This window comes from Notothenia rossii, assembly GCF_949606895.1.
Source record: "Notothenia rossii genome assembly, chromosome: 9".
NCBI lineage: Eukaryota > Metazoa > Chordata > Actinopteri > Perciformes > Nototheniidae > Notothenia > Notothenia rossii.
Genome location: NC_136907.1, coordinates 78433369 through 78451819, shown reverse-complemented (window position 1 = coordinate 78451819; position 18451 = coordinate 78433369). Strand labels below are relative to the sequence as shown.

General features: G+C 43.3%; 3 protein-coding genes across 3 annotated transcripts; 1 reads left to right on the top strand and 2 right to left on the bottom strand.

Moving 5' to 3' along the window:
• Positions 1-478: 478 nt before the first annotated feature.
• On the bottom strand, positions 479-892 carry LOC307020681 (histone H4). The gene has a single exon (XM_079652208.1). The coding sequence runs from the start codon at positions 883-885 to the stop codon at positions 574-576; it is 312 nt and encodes a 103-aa protein (XP_079508334.1). The 5' UTR covers positions 886-892; the 3' UTR covers positions 479-573.
• Positions 893-1816: 924 nt separating this feature from the next.
• On the top strand, positions 1817-2754 carry LOC307020659 (histone H2A). Its single transcript, XM_079652186.1, has one exon. It carries the CDS (start codon positions 1835-1837, stop codon positions 2216-2218), a length of 384 nt encoding a protein of 127 aa, XP_079508312.1. The 5' UTR covers positions 1817-1834; the 3' UTR covers positions 2219-2754.
• Positions 2755-11315: 8561 nt separating this feature from the next.
• Positions 11316-17985, bottom strand: LOC307019976 (amyloid beta A4 precursor protein-binding family B member 1-interacting protein-like; the record flags this gene model as incomplete). Its single annotated transcript, XM_079651071.1, has 8 exons — positions 17901-17985; positions 14358-14545; positions 14193-14264; positions 13952-14111; positions 13742-13863; positions 13576-13650; positions 12773-12916; positions 11316-11471 (listed from the first exon to the last, which is right to left on the bottom strand). Exons 1-8 carry the CDS (start codon positions 17980-17982, stop codon positions 11316-11318), a joined length of 999 nt encoding a protein of 332 aa, XP_079507197.1. The 5' UTR covers positions 17983-17985.
• Positions 17986-18451: the final 466 nt, after the last annotated feature.

Here is an 18451-nt window from a genome sequence, read left to right as displayed (position 1 = left end):
TTAGCCGTGATATACTGAGCGTATACCAAGGGTAAAATTGTAAGTTACCTTTCACAACATGTCAGTATCCCTCTGCGTCTGAGAAAAACAGTATACCTTATACTGGTACAAGAAAGCAGCGGAGAAGTAACGGGGCAGAAGCCCCCATTTTACGCAGCGGTCCAGACAGACATCAAACGGCAAAACAGCTAAGGAGGTTGTCGACCCTCCGCTTCGCGTCGGGCCAAACCGAACCACGCCCCTTAGCTGTGATATAATGAGCATATACCACGGCCTGTCGTGAGCTATTGCTTAATTGAACTCAATTACCCTGAGGCTAACTTGTGTCAAAACCCTATGTGGTATTTAGAAAAGATTTGTTCATCTTGTATGTGAATAAACAACATTGTCCATTAAGTGTCATTTGTAATATCATGTATCCTAGCAAGAGTTACGATTTGGAGATGGAATTTAGGTTGATATAATGTTTATCGTCTGATATGTGATATTGCCGAAAGGAAACTGACTCTTCGAGTAATTTGGGTGGCTCTTAAAAGAGCCGTTGTTTAACAAGGTATGTCAGGGTGTAGATGTTTAACCTCCGAAGCCGTACAGAGTGCGGCCTTGCCTCTTCAGGGCATACACCACATCCATGGCGGTCACCGTCTTTCTCTTGGCGTGCTCGGTGTAGGTGACGGCATCACGGATGACATTCTCCAGGAAGACCTTCAGCACCCCACGGGTCTCCTCGTAGATCAGACCGGAGATACGCTTCACTCCGCCACGGCGAGCCAGGCGGCGGATAGCGGGCTTGGTGATTCCCTGGATGTTATCACGTAGAACTTTACGGTGACGCTTGGCGCCTCCTTTCCCGAGTCCCTTTCCTCCTTTTCCTCTTCCACTCATTTTCAGATATTGATACGTCGATTCTTACAAAACGAATGGTTAGAAACAGCGTGACCGGAAGTATTTAAACATTCACTGCGGACCTAAGAGAAGACGGAGAGCAGGAAAGCGGCTAGACGGGGCCAACGCTGCAGCCTCCACATTATATAATTCAGTCAGGCTTTATAACCCTTTTTTTTTTAGCTATAGATTAATTATTTTCCTCTATTAGACAAGATATTATCCACACTCTTCTTTAAATCCCAATGTCTTCACTTGAAAGCACCTCCTTTGCTTTTTGTAATACTTTATTTAAAATGTATTTTAACAATACATCATTAACATGAACAAAGACTACATTGAACATACACGTAACACATAAATGAATAACATAAATCCAAAAGAACATAGTATTTTAGAGTCCATAGAGTGCATTGTCTGATTAGCCCCCATGGTAGAGTCTGTGACTTTTCAAGGCTTTTTCTTCACCATAGCTTCGTTTGGATATGTTTTATTATGGTATTACTGTTGATTATTGTTTGGTTTGGCACCATGGTCCATCCCATTTTTCCATCCTCAACCCAAGGTGCTTTCCTATTTATTGCAGCTGTAATATTTTTTACAACAGTAATTTTGAGTTGAATGCCCAGGTCTATGGCTCCCATATTCCTTACTTTTGAATAATAGATAACGTTTAGTGACTTCCCTTGTTGTACCCGACACCAAATGTAAGGTTTTCCTACGTGGGGCGAATAAAGGGATTCTGATTGAGTATTTCACGTTATTTTTGAAGCACAGTTTTCAATGGAAATCCTATAGTAAAACAAGGAACGTGACTATTTTCTGATTGGTCGATTGAAGATACGATCACTTGTAGCCAATCAGAGAGCGGCAAGGACATATATAAACACCGCTTTGGTGATGCAAGCGGCATTCTCTTTTTGAAGCTCGATCAAGAAACTAACACGAAATGTCAGGCAGAGGGAAGACCGGAGGAAAGGCCAGGGCGAAGGCCAAGACTCGCTCATCCCGTGCCGGGCTCCAGTTCCCTGTCGGCCGTGTCCACAGGCATTTGAGGAAGGGTAACTACGCCCATCGTGTCGGTGCTGGAGCCCCGGTCTACCTGGCCGCTGTGCTGGAGTACCTGACTGCTGAGATCCTGGAACTGGCTGGAAACGCCGCTCGGGACAACAAGAAGACCCGTATCATCCCCCGCCACCTGCAGCTCGCCGTCCGCAACGACGAGGAGCTGAACAAGCTGCTGGGAGGAGTGACCATCGCTCAGGGAGGCGTGCTGCCCAACATCCAGGCTGTACTGCTGCCCAAGAAGACCGAGAAGGCCGCAAAGAAGTGAAGACCCTGATCCCGCTACAACAAACACCCCAAAGGCTCTTTTAAGAGCCACCCACTTCCAACTAAAGAACATTCCCCTCTTCACAACACAACAACTGAAAGGCGCAGAACAGTAATCTCATCCTTTGCACTATATGTATTGAGGTGTACAACATGTCATATATTACACTAAGTCACTCAACTAAAAACATACATATCAGAGAAGTATACACTTTAAACATAGTCCTAAATGTATTTTAATGATATCTGTATTGCAGGTTGTAGCCTCTTTCAAGTAAAGCCTTATTTCAATTAAAGCAAACTATTTTTCACAATTTCCTTCGTGCATCCAGCAGATTAATCACCACATTCTCAAATGAATAGCGGTGTGGTTTCTACATCTGTAAGTCCACATCAATAAAGCCACAACGTTTCTTGGACCCATCATTAGTGTTTAACTCAGTTTACACTACACTATATCAGTATTACTTGTTGGCAGGTGTCTGCTGTTCACCGATCAATTGCGTACCGTAGCATTTAAGCACTCGATGGTATCTTTAGCCCACACGCACATTGAAATTAATAACAGGTTATATTTAGTTCCAGCCTTTATCCACCAAATGTCAGTGTTCACCAACTAATGTTTGGAGCAGACCGAAAATAGTGGCTCTATTGTAGTGGATTAAATATTAACACACGTGTCTTTCTAACGGTTATTATTTATTTTGTTCTAGCATTTTAAGAAATTAGGTACATAATTAAGTTAATATCATTTAGCCAATTAGCAGTTCTTTAATGTGACCATTGTTTATACCGTTAGGAGTTAGTTTAGTAGCTCTAAAACATACATGGCACAAACTATTATACAGCACTATTTCAAGGTTAGATAAGCATGTAAATATTAAAATCTTGAAGAATATTGTTTAAACTAAACTATATTTTATAGACAAAACATTTTCTCAACTTTTTTTAAAACTGAAACACTAAGTACAAGAGCCACAATTAGAAACAGTGGCAGAATAGTATATTCATATAACAGTAACTATAATAATTGCATTTACATTCAATAAAAACAAAAATATTTAGGATTAAAAACTCACTTAATAAAATATACAAAACATAACTATTCTTGTTTGAATTATATTCTTTAATACTGTTTATAGCTCAATCAATCAATCAATGTTTATTTTTATAGCCCAATATCACAAATGTTACATTTGTCTCAGTGGACTTCACAGTTTGTACAGAATATCAGTATGAAAATATGACACCCTCTGTCCTTAGACCCTCACATCGTACAAGGAAAAACTTCCAGAGAAAACCCACAGTTTAAAGGGAAAAATGGGAGAAACCTCAGGGAGAGCAACAGAGGAGGGATCCCTCTCCCAGGACGGACAGACGTGCAATAGATGCCGTGTGTAAATTGAAAAGATAATAAATTTGCAACATAGGTAGTCCAAATGTTTGGAAATGCATGTGTGTATAATAGGAAGATGAATCCACGAGGATATCCATCCAGGACTTATGATCCAGGACCACAGCCACGACTCGCGATCCAGGACTCGCGATCCATGACACAGGACCGCAGGATCATCGATGACTCCGGATCCCGGCGTATATAGACACCAAAAAGAAAGACATTTGGGGAAGCTGGGTTAATCGGAACATGAGAGTACACAGGTATAGACAGAGAGAAGGAAGAAGTAAGATGTCCCCCGACAAACTAAGACTATATCAGCAAAACTAGGGGCTGAATCTAATCAGCCCTAACTATAAGCTTTATCAAAAAGGAAGGTCTTAAGCGCACTCTTAAAAACGGATAGGGTGTCTGCCGCCCGAACACAAACTGGAAGCTGATTCCACAAAAGTGGAGCTTGATAAGAAAAGGCTCTGGCTCCCATTGTACTTTTAGAGACTCTAGGAACAACCAACAACCCTGCATTCTTGGAACGCAATGCCCTAGTAGGACAATAGGGTATAATGAGTTCTTTAAGGTAAGATGGCGCCTGCCCATTAAGGGCTTTGTAGGCGAGAAGAAGAATTTTTAATTCTATCCTGTGTTCTATAGGGAGCCAGTGTAAGGCAGCCAGAACAGGAGTAATGTGGTCCCTTTTCCTAACTCTGGTTAGTACACGAGCTGCAGCATTTTGAATCAGCTGAAGCGACTTGACTGACTTCTTGGTACACCCTGATAATAAGGAGTTACAATAATCCAGCCTTGAAGTAACAAAGGGATGGACTAGTTTCTCTGCATCGTTTTGAGGCAAGATATGCCTGATTTTTGCAATGTTACGTAGATGGAAGTAGGCGTTCCTTGAAATTCATTTTATGTGGGTGTTAAAGGATAAATCCTGATCAAATATAACACCAAGATTCCTTACAGTCTCAGTGGAGGCCAAATTAATGCCATCCATAGTTAGTATATCTTTAGATAATTTGTTTCGTAGATTCTTCGGGCCAAGTATAATAACTTCAGTTTTGGTCGTGTTTAACATCAAAAAATGTAAGGTCATCCACGTTTTTAAGTCCTTGAGGCAGTCTTGAATTTTATTTAAATGATTAATTTCATCAGGCTTGATTGATAAATATATTTGAGTATCATCCGCATAACAATGAAAGTTTACAGAATGATTCCTTATAATATTGCCTGACGGAAGCATATATAGTGTGAACAAAATAGGTCCAAGCACTGAGCCCTGTGGCACTCCATGGCTAACTTTGGTTTGCATGGAAGATTCATCGTTGACACGTACAAACTGAGAGTGTTCAGATAGATAGGACCTAAACCAGCCTAAAGCAGTTCCCTGTATGCCAGCTAAGTGCTCTAGTCTTTGCAATAGGATATCATGGTCGATAGTATCAAATGCAGCACTAAGATCGAGCAAGACAAGAATAGAGACAAGTCCCTTGTCAGAGGCTATTAGAATGTCATTTGTGACTTTAACCAGAGCTGTCTCTGTGCTATGTTGTGTTCTAAAGCCAGACTGAAAATCTTCAAATAAATCATAGTTTTTTAAGTAATCACACAGCTGTTTTGCGACTGCTTTCTCAATAATTTTTGAGAGGAACGGAAGATTAGAAATAGGTTTATAGTTGGCTAAAACCTCTGGATCGAGGTTGTGCTTTTTAAGAAGCGGTTTTATCACTGCTACTTTGAATGATTGTGGAACATAGCCTGATAATAAAGACATATTCATAATATTTAATAAAGAAGTGCTAATTAATGGAAAAACTTATTTTAACAGCTTAGTTGGAATCGGGTCTAAGATACACGTTGATGGTTTAGAAGAGAGAATCATTGAATTTAATTGTTCAAGGTTTATGGCTGAAAAGCATTCTAGTTTACTATCTAGTGTAATATTAGAACTTACGTTTCCGGGAGCTGTTGATAACACTATACTGGTCAAAGGCAAGAGGTCATTGATTTTGTTTCTAAGAGTAACAATTTTATCGTTAAAAAAGCACATAAAATCATTACTACTGAGTGCTATGGGAATAGAAGGCTCAGTCGAGCTGTGGCTCTCTGTCAGCCTGGCTACAGTGCTGAAAAGAAATCTTGCATTATTCTTATTCTCATCTATTAATGAAGAGTAGTATGCTGCTCTCGCTTTACGCAGTGCTTTCTTATATTCATTGACAGTAATATGCCAAATTAAACGAGATTCTTCAAGTTTAGTGGAACGCCATATCCTTTCAAGTTGTCTCGACTTTTGCTTTATTTTGCGGGTTTTGGCATTATGCCATGGAGCTAATCTATGTTGTTTTATTTTCTTCTTTTTCAAAGGAGCAACAGAGTCTAATTTTATTCGCAGCGCATCTGTAGCACTATCAACAACATGATCAATTTGGGGTGGTGTACATTTTGTATAAGTTTCCTCCCCTACATGCAGACATGCTATCGAGTTAAGTATTGGTGGAATCTCTTCCTTAAATTTGGCTATAGCACTAACAGATAAGTTTCTGCTGCAGGAGCTTTTGGCTAATGCTTTGTAGTCTAGTAACAGTACTTCAAAAGTTACTAAGAAATGGTCGGATAAAGCAGGATTATGCGGTTCGACTAATAGTTGCTCAATTTCAATACCATAAGTCAGAACAAGGTCAAGAGTGTGATTATAGCAGTGGGTTGGTTTATTTACACTCTGACAGAAACCAACAGAATCTAATATAGAGTTAAATGCAACAGTAAGGCTATTATTATCATCGTCAACATGAATATTAAAGTCACCTACGATAATTACTTTATCTGTTTTAAGTACCAAAGCTGATAAAAACTCAGAGAATTCTGATAAGAATTCTGAATAAGGACCTGGTGCACGGTACACTGTAACAAATAAGATTGGCTGCAAAGTTTTCCAGGTCGGATGCGTAAGACTGAAAATGAGGCTTTCGAAGGAGGTATAATTTAATTTTTGTTTAGTATTGATAAGTAAACTTGAGTCAAAGATTGCTGCAACTCCACCTCCTCGGCCCGTGCCTCGGGCAATATGAGTATTGATATGGCTGGGTGGAGTGGCCTCATTTATGCTGACATATTCTTCATGTCTCAACCAAGTTTCAGTGTGACAGCATATATCAATATTATAATCTGATATTAAATAATTTACCAGTATTGCTTTAGATGCTAGAGATCTTATGTTTAAGAGACCACATTTAATCTTCCTGTTTTGTTGCACTGTAGTAGTTGTTACATTTACTTTTATTAAGTTATTATGTATGACACCTCTATTAGGTTTTACCTTAAATTGTCCTTGGGCAGACACACACACCGTTAATATTGGGTATTTTATTGGGGTCGGGATTCCTATGGATGACTGCCTAGGAGAGAGCGCAGAGAAGCGTGTAAGACTGCGACTCTGCCTCCTGGTCTCAACTCCAGTTTGTCATGGATTAAGTCCACAGAGCCCTGAAATGTTTGCCGAAATGAGATTTGCACCTTCCAAAGTAGGATGAATGCCGTCTCTCTTAATCAGACCAGGTTTTCCCCAGAAGGCTGTCCAATTATTCACGAAGCCCACATTGTTTGCTGGGCACCACCAAGACAACCAGCGCTGAAATGATGACATGCGGCTATACATGTCATCATTGATCAGATTGGGGAGGGGACCAGAGAAGATTACGGTGTCCGACATTGTTTTAGCATAACTACATACCGACGCCACATTAAGTTTGGTGCATTCTGATTGGCGTAAACGAACATCATTACCACCGACGTGAATAACAATCCTACTGTATTTACGTTTATTTTTAGCCAGCAGTCTAAGATGCGCCTCAACGTCGCCCGCTCTGGCCCCCGGAATGCATGTGACTGTGGACGCTTCGGTCTCTAAATTCACGTGTCTCATAATAGAGCTACCAATAACCAGAGTTGGCTTCTCAGCGGGTGTCTCGCTGAGTGGGGAATATCTGTTAGATACGTGAACGGGTTGGTGGGGACCTGCGGGTTTCGCGTTATGCCCCTTCTGAACAGTCACCCATTCTCCCTTCTGCTCGGGAGTTGCCGGGGGACGGCTAAGAGGAGCTACCTTTTGCCGGTCCGCACCGGCTAACATGGGCTTTACTGTAGCTGAGTTATTTTCTAAGATGCGGAGCCGGGCTTCTATGGCTATGATTCCCGCCTCCAACCTAACAACTATACTACATTTAACATATGTATCGGTACCAGTAAAGGAGGTAGGGGAGTAACCAAACATGAGACAGTTAGAGCAGGAAATAGCACCCGAGGGTGGGGAAAGAGCCATAGCTAGCTATCAAGCTAAAGTAGCTACCGTTAGCAAACCCGAAAAGAGTGTAGGCAACTGTGTAGTTACAGTCGCTAAGAGAAGGAGAGTTTGTGAGTGCTTAAGCTGTAGTAACGTGTGATTACAACGTCAGGCAGTTGCCGTGATCAAGAGTTTTAAAACGATCGATTAAGTTAAGATAATAAGCTATCAGCAACAGAACAGGCACACGCGATACCCGGAGATGACAACAATAACCGGAAGTTACAACATGCTTACCGCAATAGTGGTCCGTGTAGAAACAGTCCCTCTAAATCTCCTCTGTCCTGTGCGCGCGCTGTCTTGCTATGTGGCGCGCACGGCTGCCTTGCGCCATTCTCAGCGCCTGTTTGTGCACTATAGAGAGCGCTCGATCGGGCAACCTCTGTCTGCACAGCGGCTGTCACACAGGTTGTGTGAGGCTGTGTCACAGGCATGTCTCCTCTGGGGTGGAGCTCCCGGAGAACGTCAATGCGCACTCAACCAGAGGAATGTCCTCCTCCACGGCTTTGCATGGAGGAATGTGGAGTGGAAGATATTTGCACGGCTGCATCTTGGTCTTCCCCCTGTTCGTTTATTCAATTTTATTTGAGGGATGTCTCCCATTCCTCTCTGACACACTCTGTACTGGGTGTCCTGTCGGAGTGAGTGACGTCAGGGAGCCAGCTGTGCGCCTCTCTCCTGCCTCTCGGCACGCGGAGAGCGGCCCTTTTCCCCTCTTATAGGAGGGATGTTCCTTTTTCCTCTGACACACTTTGTACGGAGTGCCTGGTCAGAGTGAGTGATGTCAGGGAACCAGCTGGGCGCTCTCCTACCTGTCTGACACGCAGAGATCTGCTGTTCCCCCACTACGATCGCAGGACGAGGTGGGACTTTCGTCTCTACTTTCTCACAGCGGCCGGTATGTATTGTTCCCAGCCTTCACCCCGTCGGGAAGATAGGCATGTTTTGCTATGTTCCAGGTACGGTGATGAGCCATTACGCATGGCGCATCAGGCAGGGGGGTGTTATTGAGCAGGTATGTCTGTGCTTCTAGTGCCGGGCGGACCCAGTGGGGCGCAGACTACATCATGCTTTGCCCTTAACCCAATAGCGATAGCCTTAGAGGCCGAAGCCATATACGAAATAGAACTGAGGTTACCTACTGTAACCCCAGCTTCTATGAGTAAATGGCGCAGCCCTCTAAGTGCGGGGCCCCACTGGCTCTACGAATAGCTGAAGAAAAGTTATGTTGTATGGGAGCAGATTGCCGGGCCACCTTCCTATTTATACCGGAAGGAGGCCCGAGGGTGGGGCCCACCTTGCGTGTGGGCGTGGACTACAAGTGTTTCAGTGCTGCGCGGGGGCGCAGGGGGATTACCAAATAGCGATAGCCTTAGAGGGCTGCGCCATTTACTCATAGAAGCTGGGGTTACAGTAGGTAACCTCAGTTCTGCCTGCTCTGTATTAATGTCATGTTGACAGGTTATCATCATGTAGGCGTTGATAAAAGCTCATTATAATGTTGTGTTGTGTGTATGAAGGTACGAAATAAAGTTTTGCATTGCCTATCGTGCTATTTGTGTTTATTATTTTAATCACACAGCGATAAGACACAATAACAATGTGCCTACATAACTGTCAGTTGCAGCCCTAGCATTAGTATTGTTTATAGTAGCAGCTACAACATTAAAATACTTATAGGCAGATTGAAGAGGATAATGGGAGAATGAACAGAGGGGCAGAAACATCCATATGAATAATAATAACTTTATTTGTATAGCACCTTTCATACAGGGGATTGCAGTTCAAAGTTCTTTACATCAGTCAGAAATAAGATATAAAATCAGTGTAAAACAAGCAGCAAGAGCAAAGCATAAAGTGGGATAAAATAATGCAGATATAGATATAGGTTAGACCCTCCAGAAAAACGCGGGCAAAAATCCTTTATTATGCGGGCTAAATTCCTTGATTATGCGATTAAACATGCAGGGTTTTTATGTGATTTTATGCGGTGAAATTGCGGGAAGTTGCGAAATATGCGGAAAGTTGCGAAATATGCGGGGAAAAAGAATAACAATTTTTAAAAATATTGGGCTGTCTTATTTATTCTCTCTCACACACAAACTGCCACTAACGTTAAACCCCTTTACTATTCAATTAAACACATTCAATGTTTATTTATTGTAAAAGCAATTGTTTTTTTTAAATCTCACACACACCATCTTGGTGTTTTCTCTATCGTGTGAGCTACACACGTTCACTCTATACAGTGTTGTTTACATTCTGTGATGCGCGAGCTGATGACGTCACGTCAAGACGAGTCAACTTTTTTTTTCTCTCAACTTTGTGTGGGGATTATGCGGCCTTTTGATAAATATGCGGCCTTTTAAAAATCTGCGCCATTTTGCTGATTATGCGGTAAATTCTGCGATCGCAGAATCGCGTTTTTCTGGAGGGTCTAATAGATATAGATATATATATATATATATAGTAATCCAAACAGGCCACCTTGTTTATGGTTTGATTCAGTTTTAGTAGAATATAAAATACATGAATGAATGATGAAATGAGCACTTAAAGTGCAGACATACTATAATTATATTGAGGTACTTGAGACAAATCCTGCAACTTTATAGTTCTGCTCCACAACCGTTCGAGAATGACGAAACTATCACGTATAAAAGGCTACATGTGAATAGAGGGGCAGGAAACCGGCTTGCGTATTTACATCATGCACTGATTCGCTAGCTGAACAGCCAATCAGAGTGATTGCTTGGTCTGACTGCCTGACCCGATGCATGGCCAATTCAACATGTTGAATCGGCCATGCATCGGGTCAGGCAGTCCAAATAAGGCGTGTCACGGCCGACGGTGCGGGACACACCAAATTGAGGTTGGGCGACAGAACACGCTTCGTCTTCCGACAAACGAAAACGGCCGAAATCGGCCTGGTGTGTCAGGGCCGACGGTGCGGGACACACCAAATTCAGTTTGTGCGACAGAACACGCTTCGTCTTCTGACGAAAGAAAACGGCCGAAATCGGCCTGGTGTGTCAGGGCCTTTAGACAAAAAATCAAGATGAATAACTAAAATAAAAAACTCCAAACATCTTTAATAACAACTTTTTTGTAAAGCTCTTTTAGTTTTAAACCTGATGTTTATAAGCTTCTTAGTTTTTGCAACAGTCTGTAAATATACACAACTTTATAATAAAATGCACACACTTACCTTTTTCTAGACTAAACACAGGTATGATCCGAAGTTAAAAAAAAGATGAGGTTATCATGAGGTTGTTAACATCGTAGTTTATCAGTGGATGTTTGCTGGAACTACTTTTAAACAGCGTGTTTCCTGACGGACACACACAGCGTTGAGTCCGGTCAGGTCGTGACCGGTTTCAAGCCAGGGTGATTCGTTGAGCTTACCTTGAGCATGAAGCAGAAGTCCGTGGGAGCTCTGTATTTCAGTTTGAAGTGCTTGGTGTTATAGATGTTGAATTTTTCAAAATGGACAAAGCAGACAAGATCGCTTGAAGACTATCGGAAAGAGAAAAGAAAAAGCTAATATTCAGAATGTCAGGTACAAATCTTAAAATGACGAAAGAAATTACAGTTTGGATTTACGTACATGCGTTTTAAATGTGTACAAGATATGGTAATCAACTTTCAAGATCTTTTACCATTAAAAAGCTGCCAATCAGTTTTAAGATGTAGCATAATGAGGAGTTCCATTTCTTGTCATCATTTTGTGAAGAAGTACTTGTTCTCAGCCTCGTTGTGTGGTTGGTATTACAAATAAAGACACTTCAAAGAAGTGGAGGGTCAATAGTTTTTCTTTCATTTTCAAGGGAGGCAACAATGAAGCTTCAAGTCAAGGGACACATTTGTTTTTTCTTTTGTAAAGCAGTTCAACTTTCCTTCCCTGTTTTGGTTTTGAGCAGAGATATTGTGTTCACACAATAAACATCACTGACAAAGGTGCTGTTTTTCGGAAATCTACAAAGGGAAGCTTCAAGGAAAAGGAAGTAACCCGCAGACCTCTGGCTTCTGTTTTCTTTATCTCTCATGTTCCTTCTCACTTTATCTGGCACCTTTGTCCATTTGTCTTCTTCCATTAGCCAACACTTCCTGCTTTATGACCAAAGCTCCATCCCCCTCTTCTTCATAATATGACAGTAGCTTTTGTGTACAGTCTTCTCGTTCTGCTGATGATTTTTACTCTGCCTTATTCGGCCATTTCTATCCTTTCCAAATATTCACCTTCTTCCTCCATGTGGCCTTGGCGTTGGATGATTGCTGCAGCGATTTGCACATCTGCTTAGCACAGTTTTCCCTCTTGGATGGTTATTCAGATTTCTTTTAATTTGTCAGCCCTCACTCACATGCTGCTCTTCAACTGCAGCTTGGCCTCAATTCACACTGTCCATCTTCATTTCTCGCTCTTTCTGCCTCTGCTACGCTTGAGCACTCAGAAGTAAGCTATCATAGACTTCACACAGAGGAAAAAACGTATCTTGTCTCTCTCTGTTTAAAGACTGCTGCTGTACTTTTCTAGCTAAGAATAGTTAGGCTCTTTACTGCCTGGTGCCAAAAATGACCTAACCAAATGAGTAATAACCAGTTTTACTGGCATGGCAACAGCTCACTAAAAGGCTTTGTGTGTAGGAGGAGGTTTCAACCACACAGGTTGCTAAATAGCTCATCTCTAACCTACTTGGTCTCTCTTGAGCAACAACACATTGGTGTCAACAGTGCACTATGAACATGCCTGTATTTAAATGTGAAATATGATGTAGAATTCTTTAAATGCACAAACATTTTTATTTGTTTAGCCATACCTTTGTCTTTCCCTTGGGAACATAGTAGATGCCTGAGGCCCTGAGCACAAAGTAGCGAGGTTTCCAAACCTTTTTCCCATCTTCTTTGAGGTACAGGGTACCTTCAAGATCAGGAACAATCAGAGTGGAACCTCCAAAGTGCTCCTGCGGGGTCCCGGAATAGAGAAGAACATTAGTAGGTAAGTGTGAGGTAAAGCTGCGTGTAGTCTGCTTAACATGACCAGCAATTTTTCTTCAGATAGACCTCAAAGGAAGCATATATAGTGAAAAAGGGGGCCTGATATGGAGCCTTGTGGAACTCCACAGAAAACGGGTGCAGAAGAAAAGGACACACATTTAAATTCTAACAAAGGTTAATTTGTCTTGTAGTGTTAGAGTTCAAGGGCAGTCTTAGTGGGTAGAGTAATTGACTGTGCCAAAGGCAGTAGAGAAAACTAATTGAAACTGTGTGACTTCTTGAATCCAAAGATAAGAACAATCATTTTTTCACTCTAGGGAGAACAGACTCAGCGCTATGGTGACTTAAATTGTTCCAATGCACTTCATCCAAAATGTTGGATATTATTAATGGTAATTATTAAGAACAGGCGGCTCAGGTTAGGTTTTATGACAGCTCGTTTAAAGCAAGATGGGACATATAAAAAATGACCATTGAGTTATTTATTATTGATAAAATATATCAACAAGGTCCAAAACCTGTAAAAGTTTTATGAATTTCAACTTTCTCTCGTTTTGTGAAATGACACACATCAACTTGACATATAGTCTCATTAATAAGATGTGAGCATGGTACTGTAACTGACCTGAAGTAAGAGCTGTTTGGCTTGCTCATTAATTTTGCTCGAACATTCTTTCTTCTTTTTCCACAAGTAAAATACCTTCAGGGGGAGAAAAGCATGGTTCATTATACCAACTAAGCAGAAGACAGTTTAATAACATTTTTGAAAAGGCAAGAGCACTCTTACTCACTTGAGGGTTTGTGAACATCACATACTTCTGAGGTCTTGAGACAAAGTACATTTTGTTTTCACTGAGACGAGTCCACGAAGACAGGGGCTCCACTATGTGTTCGTGGTCTTCAAAGCCTCTTTCTGAAATGTTGAAAACACATGTATATCCTGCCTCTGTGGAGATTATTTTTGGCATTGGTGTGTCTGTGTGTGTTCTTGTTCATCTCACCAATCTGCAGTTCAGGGTTGGTCTCACACAGGCTCCAGTCAATGCTGCAGTCGCAGTGTGTCTTCTCAAACAGCATGTCCAAAACCTCTCGGACTGTCTGTCTCTCATCCACCATCAGTATTTTGGAGCTGCCGTCAGTCATCAGCACTTTTACTATTAACTAGGACAGGCAGCAAACTAAGTACATGTGTCTATCTGACTGAAAAGTGACTTAATAAATAAACAGACCTGATCATTTTACCTTTCTCACTTTGGCTTCTTTCAGCTTTTCCAGTGCCAGTTTAATTTTGTCTGACTTTGTCTGTGGTTCGCTCTGGAAGCATAAAAAGAGGAGGTTATCAGTTGTCCTTTATTCCTTGAAATTACAACTTTGTTTTTCACAAGCTGTGACTGATTCTATAGTTACCGTTTGCAGCCCTCCAGAGGATTCAGCAGAGTTTGAAGGTGGAGGAAGGGCAGATGCTGCCATTTCATTATCTGCACAGTTGCCGGCCTGTTGATATGTGGGGAGGCTACATTCTGAGGTGGTTGATCTTGATGCTAGGTCAGCCATCAGAGCATCCAGGTCATGGTCCTCCAGTTCTTTAAGAGACTCTGTAAGGAGATAAGGAGTTGTGGCCTAAAGGTCAGAGAAGTAAAGGTGCCAGTCAAACTTCCCTTCCTGGTAACCTCACACTGATAACAAAACCACCGTAGCCAAGCTAGCTGTCACGATCTTAGTTTTATGTCACGGTTTTAGTTTGGTCTGTCTTGTCATGGTTTTATTTTGCAATTCTTTTCTCCCTGTGTCTTGTCTTCCTCCCTGTTGTTAGTTTCCCTGGTGTGTCTGATTGTGTTCACCTGTTGCCCTTGTGTTTCTCCTTCCCTGCCCGGCTGTTTCTCGTCTCGTGATTGCTCCTCCCTGTATTTAGTCTGGTCTCTTCCTGTGTTCGGTGTTGGTTCATTATTTGTCGTTCATGTCTCCCTTCATGTTGGTCACAGTCACCTTTTGTTTGGATGCTACCTCGTACCTGTTCACGGATTCTTGTTTTACCTCGTACCTGCTCATGGATTCTTGTTTTACCTCTTACCTGTTCATGGATTCTTCTTTTTTCAGCTTTTGTAAATAAAGCTCGCCTTTTTGTTTCCTTTTGAAACCTGCTTCCTCCTCAATCTGCAATTGGGTCCTATTTTTCCCCAACCCTGACAGAATGAACCAACCACAAATGGACCCAGCAGATGATCCATTTGAGGTAGAATTACAATATTATACTTTTTATTTGGCTTGCTGCTTTGATTGGTGGAAGGGAGCGTCCAGTGTTTGGCAGAAGAGGGCCGCTCTGGTAGAAGCGCACCGGTTGGCAACAGAGAAAACATGGTTGTTGAAGTTTTTACCTGGCTGGATTGTGGACTTCCTCCAGACATGTGATTCCCAGCCTGCTAGCTCCAGGCATGCTAGCCCCCTGCCACCCAATTCCCAACCTGACACCATAATTCTCTGTGTGTTCCGTCTGGAGTCAACCCCTGCTTCTTCCCCTTTTCCTGCTCCTGTCCAGGAGCCGTTCTCGGGTACTCGTCTTGCTTTTGGATGTCCACTGAGCCTCCAAAAGGCTCCTAAGCGAAGGAGTCGCAAGTCCAGGCTAGCAGCCCGAGCCCCAGAAGCCATGCTTTGGGCTCCAGTACAGGCCCCAGAAGCCATGGTTCCGGCTCCAGAACCGGCCCACACAGCCATGGTTCCAGCCCCAGTTCTGGCCCCAGCAGCGATGGTTCTGGCCCCAGCAGCCATGGTTCCGGCTCCAGAACCGGCCCACAAAGCCATGGATCCGTGCACCAGTACCGGCCCACACAGCCATGCTTCCGTGCTCCATTACCTGGCTTACACAGCCAGGGTCCAGGCTTCTGTTCCGTGCTCAACAGCCATGGTTCCGGCTCCAGAACCGGCCCCAGCAGCCATGGTTTCGGCTCCAGTACTGGCCCTCCGGCCGACGCCAGCTCCCTGTGTCCTGTCGGCGTACCGGCCGACTCCAGCTCCTCGCCTCCCGTTGGCTCTCCGGCCGACGCCAGCTCTCCGTGTCCTGTCGGCGTACCGGCCGACGCCAGCTCCCCGTGTCCTGTCGGCATTACGGCCGACTCCAGCCCCCCGTGTTCTGTCGGCGAACCGACCGTCTCGGGTCCCCTCTCGAGTCCCCTCTCGAGTCCCCTCTCGAGTTCCCTACTCAAGTCCCTTCTCTAGTCCCGACTCAAGTCCCTACCCAAGTGCCGTTGGAGGTTCCGCTGGGGGTCCTGCCAACTCCATGTCCTGTCCCGTTGGGGGTCCCGCCGACTACTCTTCTGCCGGGGCTCCTGCCAACCCTATGTCCTGTGCCGTTGGGGGTCCCGCCTACTACTCTCCTGCCGGGGGTCCTGCCAACGCCATGTCCTGTGCCGCTGGGGGTCCCGCCGACAACTCTCCTGCCGGGGGTCCTGCCAACCCCATGTCCTGTTCTGTTGGAGGTCCCGCCGTCACCTGTCTCGCCAGGGGTCCTGCCAACTCCTTGTCCTCTTCCGTGGGGAATCCTGCCGACACCTGACCCGCCGCGGGTCCTGCCTACTCCTTGCTCTGTTGCGTTGGTGGTCCAATCAACACCAGCCCTTGCTCCATCCGGGGTCCCATTGACACCAGCCCATGTCATGTCCAGGATCCCGTCTACGCCTGTCCCACCGACACCGGGTCCTGCGCGGCCTCCGGAGCTGTCCGGTCTTTGCCCTCGAGCCCGGCCCCCTGAGAGCCGCGGTCTTCGCCCTCGAGCCCGGCCCCCTGAGTTCGCCCGATGTGGCCCTCGCCCCTTTATGAACTCTGCCTTGCCCCCGGGCCGTCTGCCCGAGACCCCCACAATGAACTCTGCCTTACCCCCAGGCCGTCCATCCGAGACCCCTTCCTGGTCCTCTGCCATGCCCCTGGGCTGTCAGCCCAAACCCGTCCTCCAGACCCCCTCCACCCACCCTTTTGGCCCTAGTGGCTGCTAAACCCTTGTTACTGTTACAAGGTATGTATTTTGTAAATTGTGTAACTTGCTGCTGTTAAATACCGTCAAACTATGTGCTTTATGTGCAATATATACTTTATATACATATGCCATCTGTAATAACTGTAATATATACCGGGGTGCTCAATCCTAAGAACTGCTACAGGATTTGATTTGTAGATTTGATTTGTTTTTGATCTGTATTTTTGAAAATGATGTAACCTTTTATCTTTTTTTAGCATATTGTTTATTATATTATAACTTAGTACTTTTTTAGAATATTGTTGTGGTGTTTGTTTATATTATAACTTAGTACTTTTTTTTAACGCATGTAAGATAATGCAACACTAAGCTGTCTGTGGCTCTTTCGTGCTGTACCGCTGCAAATTTCCCCTCTGTGAGACTAATAAAGGTATTCTGATTCTGATCATGAGCCTAGAGCTCTGCAGTGGGACGCTATTGAATCTATTTCTTAGTCCTATCAACAGATTTTTGGCATTTATATAGCTGTGCCACAGCCATCCAATTGTCCTGCCATGTTGGTTACGTTACATTGCGTTATGTTATATTGCGTTATGTTACATTACAATATTCTACGTTATGTTAGGTTATATTATGTCATGAGCCTAAAGCTCTGCAGTGGGACGCTATTGAATCTATTTGTATTTCTTAGTCCTAACAACAGATTGTTGGCATCCTCCTTTATTTCCCAAACTGATTTATCTCCACTTTTATCCACCCTAGTCTTCAGAGGTTGGCGTGATCTTCTGGCACAAGAAAAAACAGACTCTCCACATCTCCTAACAGAAACATAACATCTTGAAAGACTGCCTTACCTCCCCCACTTGCATCCTTTCTACATCACACATATTTTCAGGGCAGTGTGACTCTTGGTTAGGTAACACAGTTGAACATCTACAGTTCTTGCTTTGAAAGAGAGCATTGTCATTTGAATGAGCATTTACCATTCAGGTCTGTGAAGCCAATGGAGAAGGTGCGCTCTGTCTGTAAAGTGCTGTCCACTTCAGTTTTGTCCACTGATGCCATTAAACTCTGCAACAAAGCAATGAGATAATACATTAACAAAATCTCACACCGTATGACCTTTGTATATTAGTGTACAGCAAATAAACATTATTGCATCAAATGTTTCAAAATACATTTTACACAGAAGTCATTTGTATGACAGAAGCTTTTTATTTCAAATCAAAGAGCTGCCAAAATGGGCCATATGTGTCCTTGAACTGCTCTGAACTGTTGTTGGAAGAGGTTACATGAGCCTGTTTTGTATCAGTTGTTTCCCTGTTTTTAATGCTCTGTTTTCAAGTTGGACAATTAATAGGAAAAAATACCGCACTTGGCTTCTGCAAAGACATAAATAACACTTCAGTAAGAAAAACTTATTTGTCAAGTGTGATGTTGCAAATTGTCTGTTCTCTTTTTTTGGAACAAGCTGTACATCCGGTGCATACATTGCACACTGGTGTCTCTATTAAAGAGCTTGAATACCATTGGA